Source organism: Pelodiscus sinensis, chromosome 2 (assembly GCF_052426305.1).
Source record: "Pelodiscus sinensis isolate ZL-2025 chromosome 2, ASM5242630v1, whole genome shotgun sequence".
Classification (NCBI taxonomy): Eukaryota; Metazoa; Chordata; order Testudines; family Trionychidae; genus Pelodiscus; species Pelodiscus sinensis.
Genome location: NC_143053.1, coordinates 226,093,215 through 226,114,210, shown reverse-complemented (window position 1 = coordinate 226,114,210; position 20,996 = coordinate 226,093,215). Strand labels below are relative to the sequence as shown.

Here is a 20,996-nt window from a genome sequence, read left to right as displayed (position 1 = left end):
GTGTAGCCTAAATCCTCTGCCCTGAGCTACTTCCCATCCCTGTCCTTTCAGTTTGGGGTGTGGACCCTATAATCCAAAGAGTCTGTAAAGGTGCAATTGAAGTAACACCTCATTGTGGACCTTTGGCTGCATCTTGCTTAGGACCCTCTGGGCAGGACAGACAAAAGATTAGAGGGGCCTACCACAAAATATCTCTATAGCACTATCACACAGCTCCCTCACTGCTGGGTGCTCCCTGGTCTCTTCAGCAGTCTACTCAGTCAGAGATGCTATGCTTCTACCCCAGTGGCTACCTCTTTTTGAGTTAGCCACTATGTTGCTCTTGTCACACAAAACTTTATATGTTGCTGTTACCTTTATGACTGCAATCTCTCGGACTCACAAGAAGGAACTACCGTATTTTCCGGCGTATAAGACGACTTTTTATACTAAAAAACATCCCCCAAAAATCGGAGGTCGTCTTATATGCCGGTTATAAACATACTGTAGCTTCGGCTACATACAGAACGTCCCTATTATTACCTTTTAGCCTGCTGGATGTGCCCTAATACAGTACTGTAGCTTCGGCTACATACAGAACGTCCCTGTGCTGATACTGTATGTACCGCGCTGAGCCAATCCCGGCAAGCGGTGTATTCTATTAATGCCTACAAAGCCTGCTCGGATTGGCTGAGTCAGAGAGGCGGGCTATTACAACCTTTGCAGGCTTTGTATGCATTAATAGAATACACCGCTTGCTGGGATTGGCTCAGCACGGTACATACAGTATCAGCACAGGGACGTTCTGTATGTAGCCGAAGCTACAGTACTGTATTACCGCACATCCAGCGACCTAAAAGATTAGGGACGTTCTGTAAGTGGGTGGTAGAAAAGACCCCATCATGGCTCCAGCAAGAAGAAGGAAATTTGAAGCCAGTTTCAAGCTGAAAGTTGTAAACTTTGCCAAGGAACATAATAACTGTGCTGCTGCAAGTCAATATGGATTTTAAGTACCGGTAAGTCAAAACCATTTTAATTAAAATTATTTAAATCAAATCTGATGTTATTAAATGGTGTTGCCTTGGAAGGGGGGGTAGTCTTATACGGCGAGTATAGGCCAAAACCTATGTTTTAACTGGAAAATTAGGGGGTCGTCTTATACGCCCAGTCGCCTTATACGCCGGAAAATACGGTAATATATAACTAATAAAATTGTTCTATTCTTATTAGCCCCACACATGACTAGAATAGCCTCAATATCATGACACTGCAAATTCACATAATTTTAAAGATATATCTGCATTCTCATTAAATGTACTTACTTTCAGTGGTTTGCAAGTGAGACAAAAAACAAAAACAAAACAACAAACAAAAACTGTTCTTGAATCAATATGGATTACAGTACCTCAGTATCTATAGGCTGGAATTTTTTTCTAATTAAGAAAAAGATTAGGGTTTTTTTTGAGTTAAATGAATATAGAGCAAATAGGGCTAGATTCTCAGCTGGTTAGCTGGAGCCATGCTGACTTGTACCAGTGAAGAGTTTGGCTGTATCATTCATGCATCCAAAGTTACTCTTTGGCTCATCTATGACTCAGAGGAGAGTCTGATTTAGGAATAAAGTTGGCAAGTAATTATAGTCACACAACATTCATCCAACATTCACATTTAATCTAAATGATCACTTTCTTATCTGCAGACCTAGGATCAAATTCACCAGCCTATCTAAGGCTGGTGCAGGACTGTGTGACAAGAGAAAAGTGAATTTAAGCCCATTTTACTTTCCCCTCATTCTTGGTCAGCTCAGCCAAAAGCTGCCAGAGGCCTGAATTAATTGTTCCTGCAGCTGGACACCACCATGGAGTAGGGATTTCATGACCTTCTCCCTTACATCGGGGACTAATGAGGGTGGCACAGAATTACCACACCAGCTCATTGCCATCAAGAGATTCCTTGCATCAGGTTAAAGTCTGGCCCCTGAGCTGTAATACTGTGTTCTCTTCATGTGTGTGTATAACTCTCACTGACATTGACTTGAGATCTAGGACACAGACAGGAGAAAGTCTAGACTAGTATTTTACATAGTTATTTATTAATTACATACTTACCTTACATTGGTAGGACTGGCTGTTGTCAGATTAGCCAGAGCTATGGCAGCAGCTTCTTTTACCTCTTCATTGTCACTGCTTAGCAACTGAACTAGCTGGGGAATCCCTTTAAAAATAATTGTACATATGTTGCTTAAAAAAAACCATGGGAAATGTAAAATGATAATATAAGCCTTATAAAACTGAGTTTAATGAAACTAATTCCATCTCTTCCCCAATTTACTCACCTTGGTTTCCAAAAGCATCTTTGCTAGCTAAATTCTCACACATAGCAGAAATAGCTTGAGAAGCAGCAGCTTTGGTGCCATCATTGTCAGTACCCAAAAGGTTTACTAGGCACTTTTCAACTTCTTCTTCATGCAAAATTCTTCTGTTTTCAGCTTTACACCAAACAAAGAAAAACATCATTAATCTTGATTGAATTATGACTGCAAATGGGAACAAAGATGTCAATTTGATCACACACATTTGTTCCCTGTTTTAGATACAAATGAGAATCTAAAGCCTGGCATGTAGCATCACAGTGCTGAGCAACTGCACCTATATTCCTCCCTCACAGTCGGGTAAGGGCACTCACACTAGCTCCTGCTTTATCAGATGTCCCCTTTCATGGGAAGAGACCCATGTCAAATGGCAAGGGAGATAAAAAGGATGCATTTTAATCACCAGCTTTGAACACAACCAAATTAAGGAGAGGATTTGTTCCGATAGGCTTAAAATCACCTAATTTGTGCAGACTCAATGATTCAGTTTTCACATTTTCTCTGCTTACTACAGCCACACTCATTAAGGGATATATTCTTCCCTCAACTAATGCTAACAGGAGTCATGTACATGGATTTTAAAGGGAAATATGCCAATAAAAGAATGGTTAAGATGTGTACTTGATGGTTCCCATATCAGTCACTGTATTATATGGACAAACAAAAGGTAAAGGCAGATTTTAAAAGTGCATTTTAAATTCTGTACAGTAACTCATTAAAATGCAGCTTTAAAGACAATGTCAAAAGACTTAAAGCTCAATCTTGCCCTATGCTGCACTGATGTGCTGGGGCTAGGAAGAGTGAATAGGAAGTCTCTTCCTACTATACAAACAGCAACACAGGATCATTCCACAGCGCTCAAAAGAGGCCTTCCCAATAGCCTTGAAGGCCTAACCTACCACAAAATAGGCATGTTCTGAAGTTTAGAGGGTATGTCCTGTCCCTCACTTCACCCAGCTGGTAGGTTGCTGGCAGCAGCCCCATTCAGAGTAACAATAAAATGCACACCAGAGGGCATCCTCCCTGAGACAGGACTCCATAGTAAAAGCAGCACTGGTCAGCATATCTGCTGCTCTTCATCAGTCTAATCACTAAGGCTTTGTCTATACCGAACGCTTATTTTGAAATAATTCACGTTATTTTGAAATAATAGAGTGCACGTCTACACAGCAAGCCCATTATTTCAAAATTATTTCGAAATAACGGGCTTCTTACTGTAACCCTATAACCCTTCATTTCACAAGGAGTAAGGGAAGTTGAAGGAAGAATGTTCTTCCTTCAACTTCCTGCTGTGTGGACAGTGCCAAAAGTCCAGTAAGGTAGTGTACTTTGACTTCAGCTATGCAATTAACGTAGCTGAAGTTGCATATATTAACTCAACTTTAGCCCGCATTATAGATGTACCCTATGGCTGAGAGCAAACAAAATACTTAAGCATGTGCATAGCCCATGCTTGTGAGTAGTCCACTGGCAGCAATGGGGTTACTTATGTGCTTAAAGTTATGCATATAAGGTACACTTTTTAAAAGTTCATAAGTGATTCAGGAGCACAAGTTCCACTGACTTTTAACAGGACAGATATATAAGTCACAGCCACTTTTGACATTTTTGCCACTACTATTCAAAGGCATTGCTGAAATTACAGCCTAGGGCAAGATACATCTTAGTTTGTGGTCTAACTGAAAAAAAACAAGATCATTTTAATTTAACTTTAAATATTTAAATACATTTTATAAATGTATTATTTAATGTTATTTAAAATTGTTCTTCTAAATGAAAACTGAACTTCTGTGATAGCTTTGGTTTAGCTCAGGATAGGGAACCTTTTTTGGGTCGGGGGCCACTGACTCAGAAAAAATCAGTCGGGGGCCGCACACAAGTGAGAAGCAAAAAAAGAAACCCTCACTGAGGTGGCCCTCCGACTGAAAAGGAGAAAGGCACTCCCTACATTCTCCTCCCACAACAGAGCCTAGAGGGGCCCAGCCTAATAGATTTTGTGTGCTCCAACCCCGCAGTAGGGCAGTGGAGGGTGGGGCTTGGAGCACCAGTGTGGGCTCCTCAATACTGGGGGATGGGCCCTGAGTCTTGGCGGATGGATCCAGGCAAGCCAGGGGTCACATCTGGCCCTCGGACCTGAGGTTCCCCACCAGTGGTTTAGCTAAAAAAAGTTACTAATTTGAGCATAAAGCTAATGAAAACTAGATTTTTAATCAAGCCTCATTATTTCAGAAATAGCTCAGTGCATACATATCACACAGCTAACTATTTTTTCTTTTCCAGGAAAAACTTTAAAAACAACAAATAGATTAGTAGCAACTTAAAGACTAACAAACCAGTTTCTATATATTTTAGATTCTTCAAAGTTACATAATATAAATCACAAAGTACAATATACAAAAATGCAAGTATTGGGAGAATTTTAACCAAGAGCAGAAACTTGGCATGGCATTGATATGGAATAGCAACACTCTCAAGAAGGCATTATGCGATTACAGACTGATTTGACAAGACTGCTTCTGACCTGTTGCTTGCCAAATTAGTCTGTAAACCCTAATAACACTCTTTTGGGGGTCTTCTTGCTTCAATAATTTATTTTGAAATAGCAAATTCATCATTGCTACAAGCATATGGAATTTATGTATTTTAAAATTATATTCTTATTTTTCCAAATGGCATGTGTAATTAAGGATGAACATTTTGTCATATATAGGTAAAAAGATAAAAACCAGTGAATAGTCTTGCACCTTAGAGACTAACAAAAAATTTAATGGTATCGAGCTCTCATGGGCACAACCCACTTCTTCAGAGGTGCGGAGAAAAGGGGTCCAGGTTGCAAATTTATTTTTAATCTATTCACTGTTTTTTTAATTTTTTTCCAATTATAAACTAACACAGCTACCCCCTCGGAAACAGGTAAAAAGAGATTTATTGTCTATATGAAGGCAAACATTAATAGTGTGCAATAGTTCCTTTAAACGAGTAAATACAGCCCTTCAAATATGTATTACGAAGAATTACAAATAATCTAAAAGCAGATTTTTATTTGACTTTATGGTATACTACATGCATAAAGAAAATTATGAATTATGAACATTTTAAATTTCCAATTGTATTCTAAGGGCACTGGAGGTTTTTCGCCTTCCTCTGTAGCACGGGGTACAGATCACAGCTGGAGGATTCTCTGCATCTTGGGGTCTTCAAAGTATTTGAAGGCTTCAATATCTGAGATATAGGTGAGAGGATTATTCTAGGAGGGGTGGGTGAGATTCTGTGACCTGCACTGTGCAGGGGGTCAGACTAGATGATCATAATGGTCCCTTCTGACCTTAAAGTCTATGAGTCTAAGGACAAATATTTCTGGCTGACTATTTCTGTTTGCATGAGTGTGTCCATTTGAGTTTCATTATGCCTTTTATGTACAATAAAGAAGCGTCATTATTCACCACAGCACTTCTCACATTCAGATGCCAACACCATATTTGTAGTGAAAAATCTCTCGACCCTGAAATCATTTGAATATATTGATCTAATACTACCAGGGCAATCAGACACAAGCAACCAGAAGAGTGTGGAAGACCAAACCCAGTTTTTGAGCACTGAGCCCACCGCCGACTAACTACTGTTTGTTTGTCTGTCTGTTTTCTACTTCTCCTTCTTACCCCAAAATTAGGAACAAAGAGTCCAATACACTATTGCCCTGCACCTTGTGTAATCATTTATACCAAAGCAAAGCAGGGCAAAGTGAATGAAAATACTGCTAAATTACAGTTACAGCATTTTAAGACCATTTTGTTCTCACTTTGCACTCATATAAATGACTGCATTATTTGTGAGAGAACAGTGAATCAGGGTCAAATACAAACTGAATAAATAAAAGCTCTGAAAAGGAAATGTTATTCAGTTCAGAATTTTGTTGTACAACAAAGCAAACTTTAATAGCACAGTGATTAAATTGCCAGTTTGGCCTTATTATAAACAGAGGACTCAACTTAAAATGCTGTCCAAATATTAATACAATATTTGTGCCACCTAAGTTGCTTTGTTCATATAGTGGAATCCTTTTGTGACATTTTTCCCAACAAAGAAAAGCTAAGGCAAATACTTTTTTGAAGGATGACATGCAAAAAAAGTGTTTACTAGCATCATATCCATCAGGAAAAAAGCAACTTCAGTGACAGCTGCCGACACTACTTATTTCAGAAACTGACTCTGTTTTATAGCTAACCATTGCAGTCAAAAATAGAAACATGTATCATCATAAAAGAAATACAATTTTCCATTTTAATGTAAGACCATAATTCTTCTTCTCTGCTGGAAATGTTTTGAAAATCCAGCTGTGTTCACCAAACCTGCAAAGGGCAGATTACTGTATAGATATAACCGATTTTAATGATGAAGTCACATGGTGAGTCAGAGCTATAATGTACTCTATTGGATTTTTGCCCAAGAAGTCATGCACTTATATTTTAATCACAGTAATAATGGAGTACTGTATCAGACACTAAGCATACTACTTATGCAATGAATTTACAAATGTTGGATGTTCAATACCTTTATGGTACAAAAAAATCCCTCCAAACATACTTGCATATTCTTGATTTTTATTTTCCCCTACTCTGTTCCTGGTAATTGCTACTGTTCCATGCTTTCTTCCACTGAGAAGTTAACTTTAGATCACAAGGCTAGCTACAATGTATTTAATACCTCTTTTTCTCCTTAGTGCCATGTCTAGGAGCTTGTTTATTGGACAGAGGTTTCACACTAGCCCAGAATAACATGCTGTCCCTTCATCTAACTTTCAAACACCCTAAATCCTACAGTTTTGTGGTAAATAGTCTTAATGTTCTTCTCTAACCTCTATTTTTTAACTTGTTTCATTTGTACAATATGTTATAGCCTGAAGACAAGAGCAAGTCTTTATGCTGACACCTTTTATTGCATTGAAAGTAAAGGTAAGATGCATAGTCACTGACAGCTATATCCAATTATATAAGATTGCATATGGTACAGTAAAATATTATGAGTAGTTCTTGTTAGAATGTGCTTTCGGAATGTTATACTGTAGATGTTAGAACGATAGATAGATAGATAGATAGATAGATAGATAGATAGATAGATAGATAGATAGATAGATAGATAGATAGATAGATAGATAGATAGATAGATAAAACAGCAGGGGAAGAAGAGAGGCATGTGTTTATATGCAAGAGTGTGTGAAAGAAGAAATAAAAATATATTGTATTAGTAGGGACATATGTAATCTACTCGGTATGCAGTACATGGAAATCTGTCATAGGACTATGAAAAATGGTGCTTATATTCTTATTGTTCCTTTTTTCCCCAGAATGTCATAATAAATAGCAACACTGAAAAAATATATAATAAAAGTCTTGACAGTCTCTTTCTCTCCAATCTACAGTGCCAATCAGTAATGTACAGAACTCTCATAGCCATTCCATGAATGGACTTGACAAGAGCAGAAAATATAACAGAGATCCATAGTGTGGACTGGAGAGGCAGGTTCCCTTTACTCATACAGCATTTGCAATAGAAATAAGTGTAAATATTCAGTTCATCAAATGAAGGAAGTTATGAGAAGAATTAGAACTACCTGCAAGATGAGGACACAAGAAAGAACCTGAGGGGGAAGGGAGGGGAATAAGAGGTTTTTTCTAACAATATATTAAATTAGATTATATGTTTATAAAATGTGCATAAATTAAATGTATTATGTGAAGAAACTGGAGATAGTAAACCATCCTGCATTCAGAGAATCTGAAGCAGAATGGGTTATCCCCTGCAGAGAAGGAGCCAGAAGAGCTCCCTCTTTCCTTCTACAGGACTTGCAGGGACTAAAGAGACAGTACTGCAGAGGTTGCAGCAATGACAAAATATCCTAGAGATATAATCATAGCTTGGAAATTGACAAATCATTATGCAGACAGCCGGATTGGGTTTGATAGACAACCAAACCAGGATGGAATGGGATCAAGGAACAATGATTGTGCCCAAGTAGAGACCCACACTAGGAGATGGAAGGGGTGGGGGAGGGAAGCATTCTCTGAAAAGCTCTGGGAATGATGTGGAAAAATGATGTCCCATCTGTGTCTAGCTGGGTCATTTTGCTTGGGATTTCCCAATCCAACCACTGAGGCCCAGTGCCAGTGCTCAGAAGGTCAGCTCTACCCCAACCTCAGAATACATTGTGCAACTCAACCTTTAGAGCAGGGGTGAGTCACACAGCCAATTCACTGATGGCTTATAATTTTCACATTAAGCTACTGCCCACATGGGTTAAAATTCCCAGTATAAAACCCTTCACTCTATCCACAGCAAAAACTTCCACACAGACCCAGGAGACCAGAAGTATTAGTTATAGGTGAGCTAGCAGACATTTCATTTATTTCCTGTTGGTGAAAGACTATTGTGGCTTTTAGGGAAGAATGGGTGAACTGGGTCCCTCAGTTAGCCCCAATGCTACAAGGGACCACACCAGCCAAAATGCAAATGGAGCAGGTGACTGGGAGAAGAAGGGATGGGTACACTCTGCAGGTAACAAAGGAACTGACACTGGAGATAACTGCAAAGAAGGGGGAGTCTGTGATTGCCTCATGGTCTGTGAAAATATAAAGTACCATGAGCAAGGGAACAAGGAACTGCCATGCACCTCAACTTACAACAGCAATATTCTCTCTCCACGACTCAACAAAACTGAGTTTAGGCCACCAGTGTTCCAAGGTCCAACCTCAAAGGATAAAGAAATTTGGCTATCGGGGGAGAATGTTTATTATGTGCATTGCTGAGTTATAAAAGGCATTGCAGACATTCCACCCAGGGAATAAACTTGTGATTTCCCTGAGGATGTTAAATAAGCATCCTAATTATATCCACTTCTTTATGGGGGAAATTTGACAGATATTGCATCCTCGTGCTGTATCGTTGGGGACTTTTGTTTTACTTTCAAGAATGCTTTACATAGGTTTATGTGCTACTCCATACAGGAGGGTTACCACATATCCTATAAGAACTAAAACTGTAGACAGTTATTACTCCTGAGATTCTAAACAACTCCAGAAAAGTTCCACCCCTGAGGTGGTTTGTGTATACTGGTTCCAGCTAGGCTTTCCAGAGATTAGAAGACAAAGAAAGAGCTTTTTGAATAAAAAGATAAGTTTTAATTAACACAAGGCCTTCGTTTTGTTTCAGCAAATAGATAGGACACTTCTCCATGGACTAGTGCCCCTGCTGAACAGAAGGTCCTAACTGTCTGCTAGGTCAGAAAGGCAGCCCTTTTTGTTTAAACTCAGCCTTTTATACTGAAAACCTTTTCTTTGCTTGTTACTTTCTGGAGACCCAGTTGGAAATAGTATATGTCAGCCTCCTTAGAGGGTGGTGCCTCCTCAGAGGTGTTTACAACCTAAGGAATTGACCTTACTCACCCCACACTATTTTTCATTCCCAGAGGCACTGCAATAATTCTCCACTCCCCCACCAGAAGTATTTTCACATGTACACTAATTTAAATAGCATCCTCACAGGCAAAAGCAATGAATATGTTCTGCATAATTCTCAAGTCAAGGGTGAATTTTAAAAAAACTATCTGTAAAAATAGGAGCCATGCTATGAATAATTATAGAAAGATAAGAAAAAAAAACATAATTCCACAGGGATTATTAATCTGCAGGCCATTTTAAACTATGTTATGTCCCTGCAACAGGAATTCACACCTTAATTTTCCTGACATTTAGATGAGCAGTTGTAGGTTTAAGAGAGGGAACTAGCCCAATTATTTCTATTCAGGTTTAACCACTAAGCCAATATGGAATATTTTCTGGCAAAAAATGCTTGTGATAGCAAGTATTTAAAATCATTAAATAAATGATAAAGGCTCCAATTTTCAGAGACCAAGGTTCCTTTTTTGAAAGCATTTTGTCCCCATGTATTACAAATAAAAATAAACTCAAAGCAAAATCTTAGAGTTTTTATATCCAATTTAGTAACTGTTTGCTAGTTTGACCACTAAGATTTGAAACTGCAATTCGTTTGTGGATATATTTTTCCTAGCACAATTAGTACTGTATTCTCATGCTGAGAAGTGACCCTCAGGCTAGCTGAAAATTCACCACACAGGATTTCCGTAAAGAAAAGAGCACAGAACTTTGAAAATTAACATACGATCATAAGCTGCTTTAGCAATTGCCTTTGCTGCGTTCTTCTGAATATCAGGAATGGCAGACACTTCTGCAAATGAAAGTAGCTTTTTAAGGCCTCCTGTCTGCTGAATTAGTTGCATAGTATCCACATCATCAAGACAATTTGCTACCACTGCAAGGGCTTCCACGTGAAGATCATTAAATTCCTAGTGAAAAAAAATAAAAAGCCTTCTAATGAGGATTAAAAATACCTTTAACTTTTCTACCAACTAAGATAATTACCATAATTAATTACTGCACATTCTGGTATTAAATGAAATCCATTGTTCATCTTTTAAAAATATTTTGATAGATTCCAGAACCTGTATTAGTATGGAGTCAAGCTTGGTTATAATTATGAAAAAAATGAAAAGACTCCTATTGATTTCAGTGGGTTTTGGATCAGGCCATTAAAGAGAACCTGATATCTTAAAATTTCAAATACCTTTAATATATATTAAGCCACATGATACTCCCACAAGCATGAGTTGCAGGTACCAAGAAGCAGGGGAAGGCTAAGCCACCCAAACTGCCTGCATGACCCTGCCCATACTCTACATCCAGACAGACCCACTGCTTCATGCCAGGCTCTTCTGGAGGGGTGGGCAAGACACAGGGATCTGGCCTGCAGGCCACCCTATCTGGTCCATGGACCACCCGATCTGGCCCATAGGCTCCCCTCCCTTGCCGGGACCCTCAGGTACAGAGCAGCCAGCTGCTTCAGAGTAGCCCCATGCTGCTTTAAGTAGGTGGCTGCTCCACGTGGCTCTCTGCTCCGGGTACTGGGGGAGAAAGAGAGGCTTCATGGAAACTGGCCAATGGGAGCTGAGAAATTCATGCAGCAGCTTGGGTCCTGGCCTTGGCTGCTGGAGCAGTCGCTGCTGCTTTCCACATGGCGGCTCGGGCCCCGGCTGCCAGAGCAGTCGCCACAACTCTCCAGCAGCTCAGGTCCTGGCCCTGGAGAAGCCACTGCCACCCTCCATGCAGTGGCTCAGGCCCCAACCCTGGTCGCCAGAGCAGCTGCTGCCACTCTCCATATGGAAGCTTGGGCCCCCTGCTGAGGAGGTGGACGGGACTCAAATTCTTGGTGTGTGTCCATGCAGGGGTGCACCTTAGAAGGAACCCTGCTGCCCACCCACTAGGCAACTGGGGTCTGGGTTTAGGCTTGGGCAGCTCAGGGCTAGGGAGGGGGCCTTCTGTGCTCTGGTGAGGGAAGGGGGAAGTGACAGGTTCCCATAGGCATGTGCACGGGGTGTACCAGGTGTGCCCAGGCACACCCTAATGTTTCAAAGGGCCGCCCTGGTGTGCCGGGGAACAGATGCTGCGCAGGGTTTACCACGCATGTGTGGCTAAAACCGGCAGGTCTTAGGACCCCACAGAAACAGGCGGCAAGCAAGGTAAGTTTAAACCCCGGGCGGGAAGGCGGGGGGGTGTGCCCGTCCCTGAGCAGGGGATGGGAGCAGCACAGCTGAGGTGTGTGGGAGAGGGTTGGGTCAGGAGCAGTGTGGCTGGCCCGGGGGGTTGGTAGCAGCGCGGCTGGGCTAGGGTTGGGGGCAGCACAGCTGGGCTCGGGTCGGGGGGCCTGGGGTTGGGGGCAGTGTGGGGGCAGCGCAGCTGGCCCGGGGTCTGGGGCAACGTGGCTGGCCCGGGGGCAGCGCGGCTGGCCTGGGGTGGTGGTGGTGGTGGTCGGGGGCTGGCCCGGGATCTGGGGCCACGCGGCTGGCCTGGGGGGCCCGGGGTCTGGGGCAGCGCAGCTGGGTCAGGGGCAGTGTGGCTGGGTCAGGGTGGGGGGGCCGGGGTCAGGGCAATACGGCAGGCCTGGGGAGGTCGGAGGCAGTGAGGCTGGTCTGGGGAGGGAGGCAGTGAGGCTGGCCCCCACCCCCCCAGAGCTGCTTCCCATCCCCCCTTCCGCCCAGCCCCCCTCTTCCTCCTGGCCAACACCGCGTTCCTCAACCCCCTCCCCAGCTCTGCTTCCTGCACCTCCTTCCTCCCGGCCCCCCCTTCCTCCCGGCCAGCCCTGTGGCCCCTGACCCACTGCCAGCTCTGCTTCCCGCCCCCACTTCCTCTGGCCAGGCCCCCCCCCCGCACTAGAGGCTCCCAGTGCCAATTGCGCCCCACTTTCCAGTCATTTCCCTCGCCGCCGCCAGGCTTCAGTCTGGCACCCAGCCGGAAAACCAGGAAATACCAGACATTGCACGTGTTGGGTATTTTCTGGGGTTTTTTTTTTACCAGACAGAGGGCCCAAAAACCGGACTGTCCAGTAAAAAACCGGACACCTGGAAACCCTACGAGTCGGACCCAGACCAAGTGATGGGGAGACTGCTGGAACTTTGGGAACCAGAAACTGCTGGGTGGGGATTTGTGGCCCAAAAGGGGGCTGAGAAACCTAAGACAGACAGAGTAGGGAGAGCACCAGAAGGGTAACAGTCCCTGTTACAGACCAGCTGGGGCTGCTGGAGGAGGAGGGAAAAATAGGGGGAAAGGGTCAGAGAGGAAGGGGCTTGTGCTCAGGGGAGGGGGGGCAGGTCAGGAGAAGAAAGGAGAAGGCACCAAGGGACAGAGTGGAGGAGAGAGACAAATGCCAGGGGGCGAAGTGGAGACAATGAGGAAAAGGGCAGGAGGGGAGGTGTCAGTGAGAGGGGGGACAGGATGATGCTAGGAGAGGAGAGGGGAAGGGCTTTGAGGGCTAGAGGGGAGAAGGGTAGGTGCCGGGAGAAGGCTTGAAAGAAGTGGTGGGCATGAGGAAGGCAGGGATGGAGCAAGGCATGTGTGAGGGCACAGGGGCATGAGGGGAATGGGGGCAGAGGGTGGTGAGGGGGTGGGCATCAGGGAAAAAGAAGGCAAAGGGGGCAGGGACAGTGAGGGAAGAGGGAGGCACCAAGAGGGTGCAGGGGTAAGGGAAGGTGCAGATGCCAGGGGATTCTGGGAGTGAAGCAGAAGGGCAGACACCTTCAGGGGAGGGACCAGCACCAGAGGAGAGAGGCAGGGCAGGAGTGAAGAGGGAGGTGTTAGGAGAGAGGTTGAGGAGGGGTAGCTCACATGATCAGAGTGGGGCTACTGGAGGAGTGGGCACGGGGGAGAGAAAAGGGCTGGTGGAGGGGAGGAGCTCTCAGGAAGGCTGAGGACAGTGAGAAGGGCAGGAGTCAGGACAGCAGAGGTGGGTGAGGGGTTGGGGGGCAGCAGGCACCAGGGGAGCTGATGGAGCAAGGGGAGGAGACATGGCAGCAGAGGGAAAAGGTAGAGGTTCATAAGATATTTATCAATAACTTGGGTGCCATAGTGGCACATCCAAACAAGCCACAAACTCAGTACTGGTGCATAACACAAAAATTATTGTGCTCATGGGAAGAAACTTCCCCCAGCCTCTCCACCCCCCGAGTTAATGTCACACACATTGGGTTAATGGAATTGCAGGATAGTTGCATGGGGGGGCGGGTTAGTGAGGGCCAAACTAATCCCTATTGGTAAGAGAAGTAAGATGGTGGGAAAAGTCCTTGGGGGGTGTCACATGATATCTTTTATTTCTGGTCATGTGTCCATATTGCCCCGAAAGTATACCCCCAGAGGCATGGCTAATGGGGGTCAGGGGATGTGGCTAATCGGGGTCAAAGAGTACATTTTAAAAAAATTATTTGGGTGCACACCGTAATGAAATGTGCTGTGCACGCCTATGCAGGTCCCCATACAGAAGGGGCATGCCTGGGGCTAGTCTCCCCAAGACCTAGGTTCACCTGCTGCACATGGCCACAAGGGATATTAATAAATACCATACTTATTTTATAGATGGTTAAAACTGAGGCAGTAATCTTCACATAAAATAAAAATGTATAGTAAATTACCAGTGATGTCATTATAAAAACAGTGTTAATCCCCACACAGCAAATTTTAAATGATGAAGTTCATCTCTTTAGTGTGATACATGGATGAAGTTTGGATACAGAATATCTGAAACACATTTTTCCAGGATTACATTTATAGTTTAACTCATAATTCAAATAAACGTTACCTTAGTTTCCAGTATCTTAAAAAGATGATCTAGTCCTTGGTTTTCTCTCAGTATTACTCTAGTTTCTCTGTCATTGCTAATTACACCAAAGGTTTTGAGAGCTAACAACTGAACTACGGGATACTCAGATTTCAGTAGTTCCAGTAAAGGAGGAATTGCATTTAATTCACGAACTGCAGCACGGCTTTGAAAATCCTGCAGTGAAATACCAAACTGAGTAAGTGTAATTAGTAAAAAAAAGACATATTCTCGACTCTTGGTTTTACATAGAGAACAAAGAAACTCTAGTTTCAAAAATATGCTAATGAGCTAATATTTTGTACTTTTAATTTTGAAGGTTTATTTTCATTTGAGCTAAAAATAGAAATTGAAATGAGTAGTCCACAAAATAATATTCAAAACAATCCAAATAATTTTGCATTACTAAAGTATTTATTATAATGTTTAGTTATAGTTGAGGAGGCTCCAAATGTTGATGCTTATTTTAGTTCATATAAAGATTTTTTTGAAAAGTTTGATGATATTTAGTTTGATCATTTCAAGTTATCTTAGGGCACTTCTACACTGAATGGCTATTTTGGGATACTGGAGGTATCCTGAAATAGCTACCCCATGTCTATACAAGCCACCCATTTATTTCAAAATATTTTCCAAAATATTTTTCAAAATAATGGGTGTGCTATTTTGCCATTCTGGTAAACCTTATTGCACAAAGGCTAAAGTATGGCTGGTAATAGTGCGTTCATTTTTAAATCTGGCACTGTGTAGATGCACAGAATTTCAAAATAAACTATTCTGAAATAGTTTCAAAATAAGATACGGAATTTGTGTAGCACAAATTGTGTATCTTATTTCAAGTTTAGGATGCTGTGCAAATGCACTCTTAGTGACAAAAAAGAGACTTTTCCACACTTTGAAGCACTAACCTGATTTTCTCTCTTGGGGCACGTCTAGACCACTTTTTTTTCCAAAAGGAGATTATGCAAATTTGGTGCTAATTTGCATATCTTCAATTGCGTTTTCGAAAGCGGGTCTTTCGAAAGTGAAAGTAGTCTGGACGTGTTTTTTTCTGGAAAAAAAAACCCTTTTTCGAAAAACCACGTAAACCTCCTTTTTTTAGGAAGAGCGGGGTTTTTGAAAAAGGAATTTTTTTCCAAAAAAACCAAGTCCAGACTACTTTCACTTTAGAAAGAACCACTTTTGAAAATGCGATTGGAAGAAGATATGCAGATTAGCGTCAAATTTGCATATCTCCTTTCGAAAAAAAAACATAGTCTGGACGTGCCCTTATATTCCAGTAACTAAAAGCTTGGTTTTGTTTAATATTTCAACCTTTGAATATATATACTGCTCAATGAAGAATGTATACTATGCCATATTAAACATGAAAAAAGGAATAAAGTAGTTATAATGTGTTTATAATAGCATTTTGCACCTGTGCAGTGTATAATTTTCCTTATCAATTTAAGCAGCACCTGGTGCAATTTATCCAGATACACCTTGCAATAAAGTTAGCAAGAGAAGAGAAACAGCAAAACATGATTCAGAATAAAGACATGTTTTGATGACATGTTCTCTCCAAAAAAGAGAGACAAGAATTGAATTAATTAAACAACTTCATTTGCTTAGCCTCTGAAAAGAACTACTATACAACTGTACTGTTCTTTTGCTAACCAGCGTGTGGGCGATATTAGTGCTGATTGTGAAAGTAGTCAATTACAATGCCTTCCTCTCATATGGAAAAAAACCCCAAACCCTGCCAACAGTTTTCACCTCTACTTAGGAAGAAGTTCAAAATCATTGCTGCGGACTGGTTTGCAAAAATAAGGCAGAAGCAATTTTAATCACCCCATTTGTGCAGTTTTATAGGTATGTCTGTCTGTCCAATCCTCAGTAGGAGGTAAGGACTTACCAGATAGAAAAACAAGATTTGTATTTAATTAAATGTTTTTGTGTTTGATTCTCATCTTGCTCACGTGGGCTACGTCTATACTGTCGTTTTTTATAGGAAAAAGGTACGCAAATTTTCCGATTTTTTTTTAAAGAGGCTTTTCTGAAATTTGGCCCATCTACACTGGGCCAAATTTCGGAAAAAACCTCCTCTTTCGGAAGAGCCCTTCTTCCTCATGAAACAAGGAAGACAGAGCTTCAAAAAGAGCGCATCTGCTCTTCCACAAAAAATGTTGGAAGAGCAGACGCGTTCCCTGAATGTGGCGGAGTTTTTCTGGGATTCCTCCAGTATCCCAGAAAAACTCCACAGTCTAGACAAACCATGATGAAAATCAAGAGTAACTGAACTGTAGTCAAAATAGCTATAGTAAGATAAAATTATAGCTGAAACTGAAATGAGACTTAAGCCCTTTGAGATTAAGCAATTTTTAAATAAATTGATAAATTATAGGTATTATAGTAATAGAACCAGATATTTTTAGTGATTAATCTCTAGAAAAGAAATGCAAATGTAATGCTTATCTGTTTCTATAATTACCTGTACGAGGTGGTAGATGCATTCAACAGAGTTCTTCTTAACGTCAGGATCAGGGCTACTTAACAATCTGATAAGTGGTTCTAGTCCACCTTGCTCAAATATTTGCACTTTACTGGTATATTCAACTGCCATATGTGCTAGGCAAAGACTGGCAAACTCATGGACAATTATATCTTCTACAATGTGAAAATAAAATTAGTTTTGTTCAATAGAATATATACTCATTCAGCTAGTAAGTTGTAATATTATCTAAAAGTCAATAAACATTATCTGTTAATCTTACCATACTTTGCTATAAACGTGCTGTTCAATCTACATAACATATCATAACTCAGTAAATTACTGACTTGTGGCTATAAAAGCATCAGGTCAATCACTTATTTAATGTGTTATGACAAATCATAACTTATAAGAAAGCTTTTTATTAAATTGCCTGATCAAACAATAAAAGTAAATTACTTTTGACAGTTTTTACACAAAGGAGCACTGCAGGTTACCTTCTGGCGCCAGTCGAGCTATGACTGAATTTGTGACATCTAGCTCTCTTAACAATTTTCTGATGTCATCTATAAGGACAGAAAAATAAATATGAAAAATATTGTGTGGTTATGTGGAAATAATGTAGAAAAACAGTTGATGCGCAGAATGAAAAGCAAGGTTTCTTAATGCTACTGCCTAATCCTAAGAAATTGATTTACATATGATTTACACTTTAAAACTAGATTGACTTAGCTATGTTGATCAGTGAAAAATTGTGAAAAATTTTGTGCCCTTAGTCAGGTCATTCCAACCCCTGTATAGATGCAGTTAAGTCAACAGAAGACCTCTGCCAACTTAGCTACCATCTCTTAGGCCAAGCCTACACTGAGAGATAAGCTCAAATGTATTAAGGTCGATTTTTTTTAGCAACCAATTTTGTACAGTCAAAGGTGAATGTTCCCACTGTGTGCAAGAATTCAAGGTAGTTTGAAGTAGCGCATCCCCTGCATGGTGGCTGCTATCGACTTTGAGAACAATGCACTGTGAGTAACTATCTCAAAGTTCATGCACACCTTTGCACTCTGGATTATGCCCAGGGCACACTGGGACCAAAACTGTGTAGCGGGTGTGTGATAGGGCGGACAGGCCCCGCACTGAAGGACAGGGGGTAGCCCAGGCCCAGCTGGTGGAGAAAGCCCTGCCCCTCCAACCCTGCTGGGCATACTCCCAGCAGAGCCTGGGTATAAAAGCAGAGGGAGCCCTGCAGCAAGGGAGACCGCAGGATGAGGCAGTAGACCAGGCCGGGCCAGTGTTTCTGCAGCAGCTGAGACCGGAGTCACCACCCGTGCCTGATCTGGAGTCAGAGCCAGCAACCACCAACCCCAGGGAGGCAGAAGCGCGCCCACAACCCCAGCAAGTACTGACTTGAAGGCGAATGGGTCCCAGGGGAACCAGGGCGAGGTAGGAAGCAGCCCAGGGCAAAGGACTAGGTCATGTTTTCTAGACCTTTAATTATATTTGTTGATCTTTTCTGGTCCATCTCTAATTTCTCCACATCTTTCCTAAAATGTGGTGCCCAGAATTGGACACAATATCTCCAATTGAGGCCTCATCAGTGCAGAGTAGAGCAGAAGAATCACTTATTGTGTCTTGCTCACAACATTCCTGTTAATGCATCCCAGAATCATGTTTGCTTTTTTGCAAATGTCACATTCTTGACTCATAGTTTCTAGTGCACTATGACCCCTAAATCCCTTTCTGTAGTGCTCTTTCCTAGACAGTCATTTCCCATTCTGTGTGTGAAACTGATTGTTCCTTCCTAAGTGGAGTACTTTGCATTTCTCCTTATTAAACTTCATTCTATTTACCTCAGACCACTTCTCCAGTTTGTCCAAATCATTTTGAATTATGACCCTACCCCCTAATGCACTTGCAACCCCTCCCAACTTAGTATCTTCTGCAAACTTAATATGCGTACTCTCTATGCCATTATCTAAACAGTTGATGAAGATATTGAACAGAGCAGGTCCCAAAACTGATCACTGTGGGTATATCTAGACTACAGGGTTTTGTCAACAAAAGTGGGCTTTTGTCGACAAAACTATACCTGCATCTACACTACTGCCGCGTTCTGCCGACAATAAGTAATCATTTTTTATTTAAATTTTAATTTCCTGATGGCACAACACACACAGCAAATTTCAAACCTGATTCTTAAAAAATGTAATGTTGTAGGTTTTGTTAAAACTATTTCATAGACATTCTGCGATAAACTTTTAAAAGACATGTGGACAGGTCTCCCAGGCAGTGGGGTGGCCTAGTGGTTAGGTCCTGGTGTTAGCTGGGGGCCCTGGGTGTAAGACTTCTGGCCACTTATCAGAGTCTGTTCCTTCAGTTTGGGGCATGGCTCCAAGAGTCCAATTTCCCCTTCCACCATAGGGTTTTCCTTCTGGTTCTCCCCCTTTGTGCCAGGGGGAGGGGTTGGAGGCTTGCATCCCCCTGCAGCCAACCCAGCAGACAGCTCTGGCTCAGGTCCAGCAGACAGCAGAACCAGCTCCTGCCTCTTCACTGGTCTGCCCCTAACTGAGCTAGGTTCAATCCTTTTATTCTCCCTCTAGGCCTAGCACTGGCCGCAGATGAAACGGGGCGGGGCTAATTGGGCAAAAAGGCCTTATTTAGCCTCTGCACTGCCAGGCCCTCCCCTCTCTCTCTCATACGACCACCCCCTCATGATCTCCGTTGGGGTCTGCCCCTTCCCCAACTGCGTTCTATCCCCCGTAGAGAAAAAGTCTGCATTTGCATGGGCCTTCCTAGCCCAATGTTGAATCCAGAAGAAGAAGAAGGGTTGGAGGGAGAGGTACCACCTCATAGTTCTGGGGTTTGTCTCTTTCATTGCATGTAGCCAGCGAAGCGGGGCATGATCTGTGGCGGGGGTAAAGTGTCTACCCAGGAGGTAATATCAGAGTGAGTCCACTGCCCATTTCACTGCTAGCACCTCCTTTTCGATTACAGAATAGGCCTTCTCCCTGGGAAATAGCTTCCTACTGATGTAAAGAATTGGGTGCTCATCACCTTTCACAACCTTGGAGAGAACAGCTCCTAGGTCCACATCAGAGGTATCTGTCTGTAACAAGAACTCCCTTCAGAAGTTGGGGCTGTACAGGACGGGTTTTCAACAGAGTTGGGCCTTTAGGGCTTGGAAAGCTTCCTCAAGCTTGGGTCCACTGGATTCGGTTTGGACTCTCCTTTTTGAGGTTGGTAAGAGGGGCTGCGATGGAGGAGAAGCCCGGGATGAAGCGTGGATAGTATTCGGTTAACCCCAAGAAATGGCGTACTTGCCTTTTTGACAATGGAGGGGCATACTGCTGGAAGGCTTGGACCTTTCCCACTAAGGGGTATACGATGCCTTTCCCCAAGATATAGCCCAGATAGGTGATCTCATCCCTTCTGAGGTGGCATGTTGCAGGGTTTGCTGTCAGGCCAGCTTCCCTGAGGGACTGCAATACGGCCGCCCCATGTTGTAAGTGGGCCTGCCAATTGTGGCTATAAATCACTATGGGTATGTCTACACTACAAAGTTAGTTCGAACTAACGGACGTTAGTTCGAACTAACTTTCATAGGCGCTACACTAGTGCTCCGCTAGTTCAAATTTAAATCGAACTAGCGGAGCGCTTAGTTCGAACTAGGAAAACCTCATTTTACGAGGATTAAGCCTAGTTCGAACTTACTAGTTCGAATTAAGGGGTGTGTAGCCCCTTAATTTGAACTAGTGGGAGGCTAGCCCTCCCCAGGTTTCCCTGGTGGCCACTCTGGCCAACACCAGGGAAACTCTATTGCCCCCCTCCAGGCCCTGGACACCTTAAAGGGGCACGGGCTGGCTACGGTGCCCGTGCCAGGTGCAAGCCTGCCAGCACCCAGCCAGCAGACCCTGCACCTGGCACGGCACAGAGCCACCCACCCGATGTCCCCCAGCCCACCCC

At 42.7% G+C, this 20,996-nt stretch overlaps 1 protein-coding gene across 6 annotated transcripts in view; it reads right to left on the bottom strand.

Moving 5' to 3' along the window:
- ARMC3 (armadillo repeat containing 3) overlaps nt 1-20,996 on the bottom strand; it is a 140,643-nt gene that overhangs the window by 73,252 nt on the left and 46,395 nt on the right. For all 6 annotated transcript variants that reach the window (XM_089776736.1, XM_089776735.1, XM_006119527.5 and 3 more), the window contains 6 exons: nt 17,534-17,602; nt 17,037-17,212; nt 14,549-14,743; nt 10,526-10,709; nt 2,315-2,467; nt 2,088-2,193 (listed from right to left, as the gene is read on the bottom strand). In XM_089776736.1, the coding sequence (XP_089632862.1) occupies nt 2,088-2,193; nt 2,315-2,467; nt 10,526-10,709; nt 14,549-14,743; nt 17,037-17,212; nt 17,534-17,602 (883 nt within the window). The remainder of the gene's footprint in view (nt 1-2,087; nt 2,194-2,314; nt 2,468-10,525; nt 10,710-14,548; nt 14,744-17,036; nt 17,213-17,533; nt 17,603-20,996) is intronic.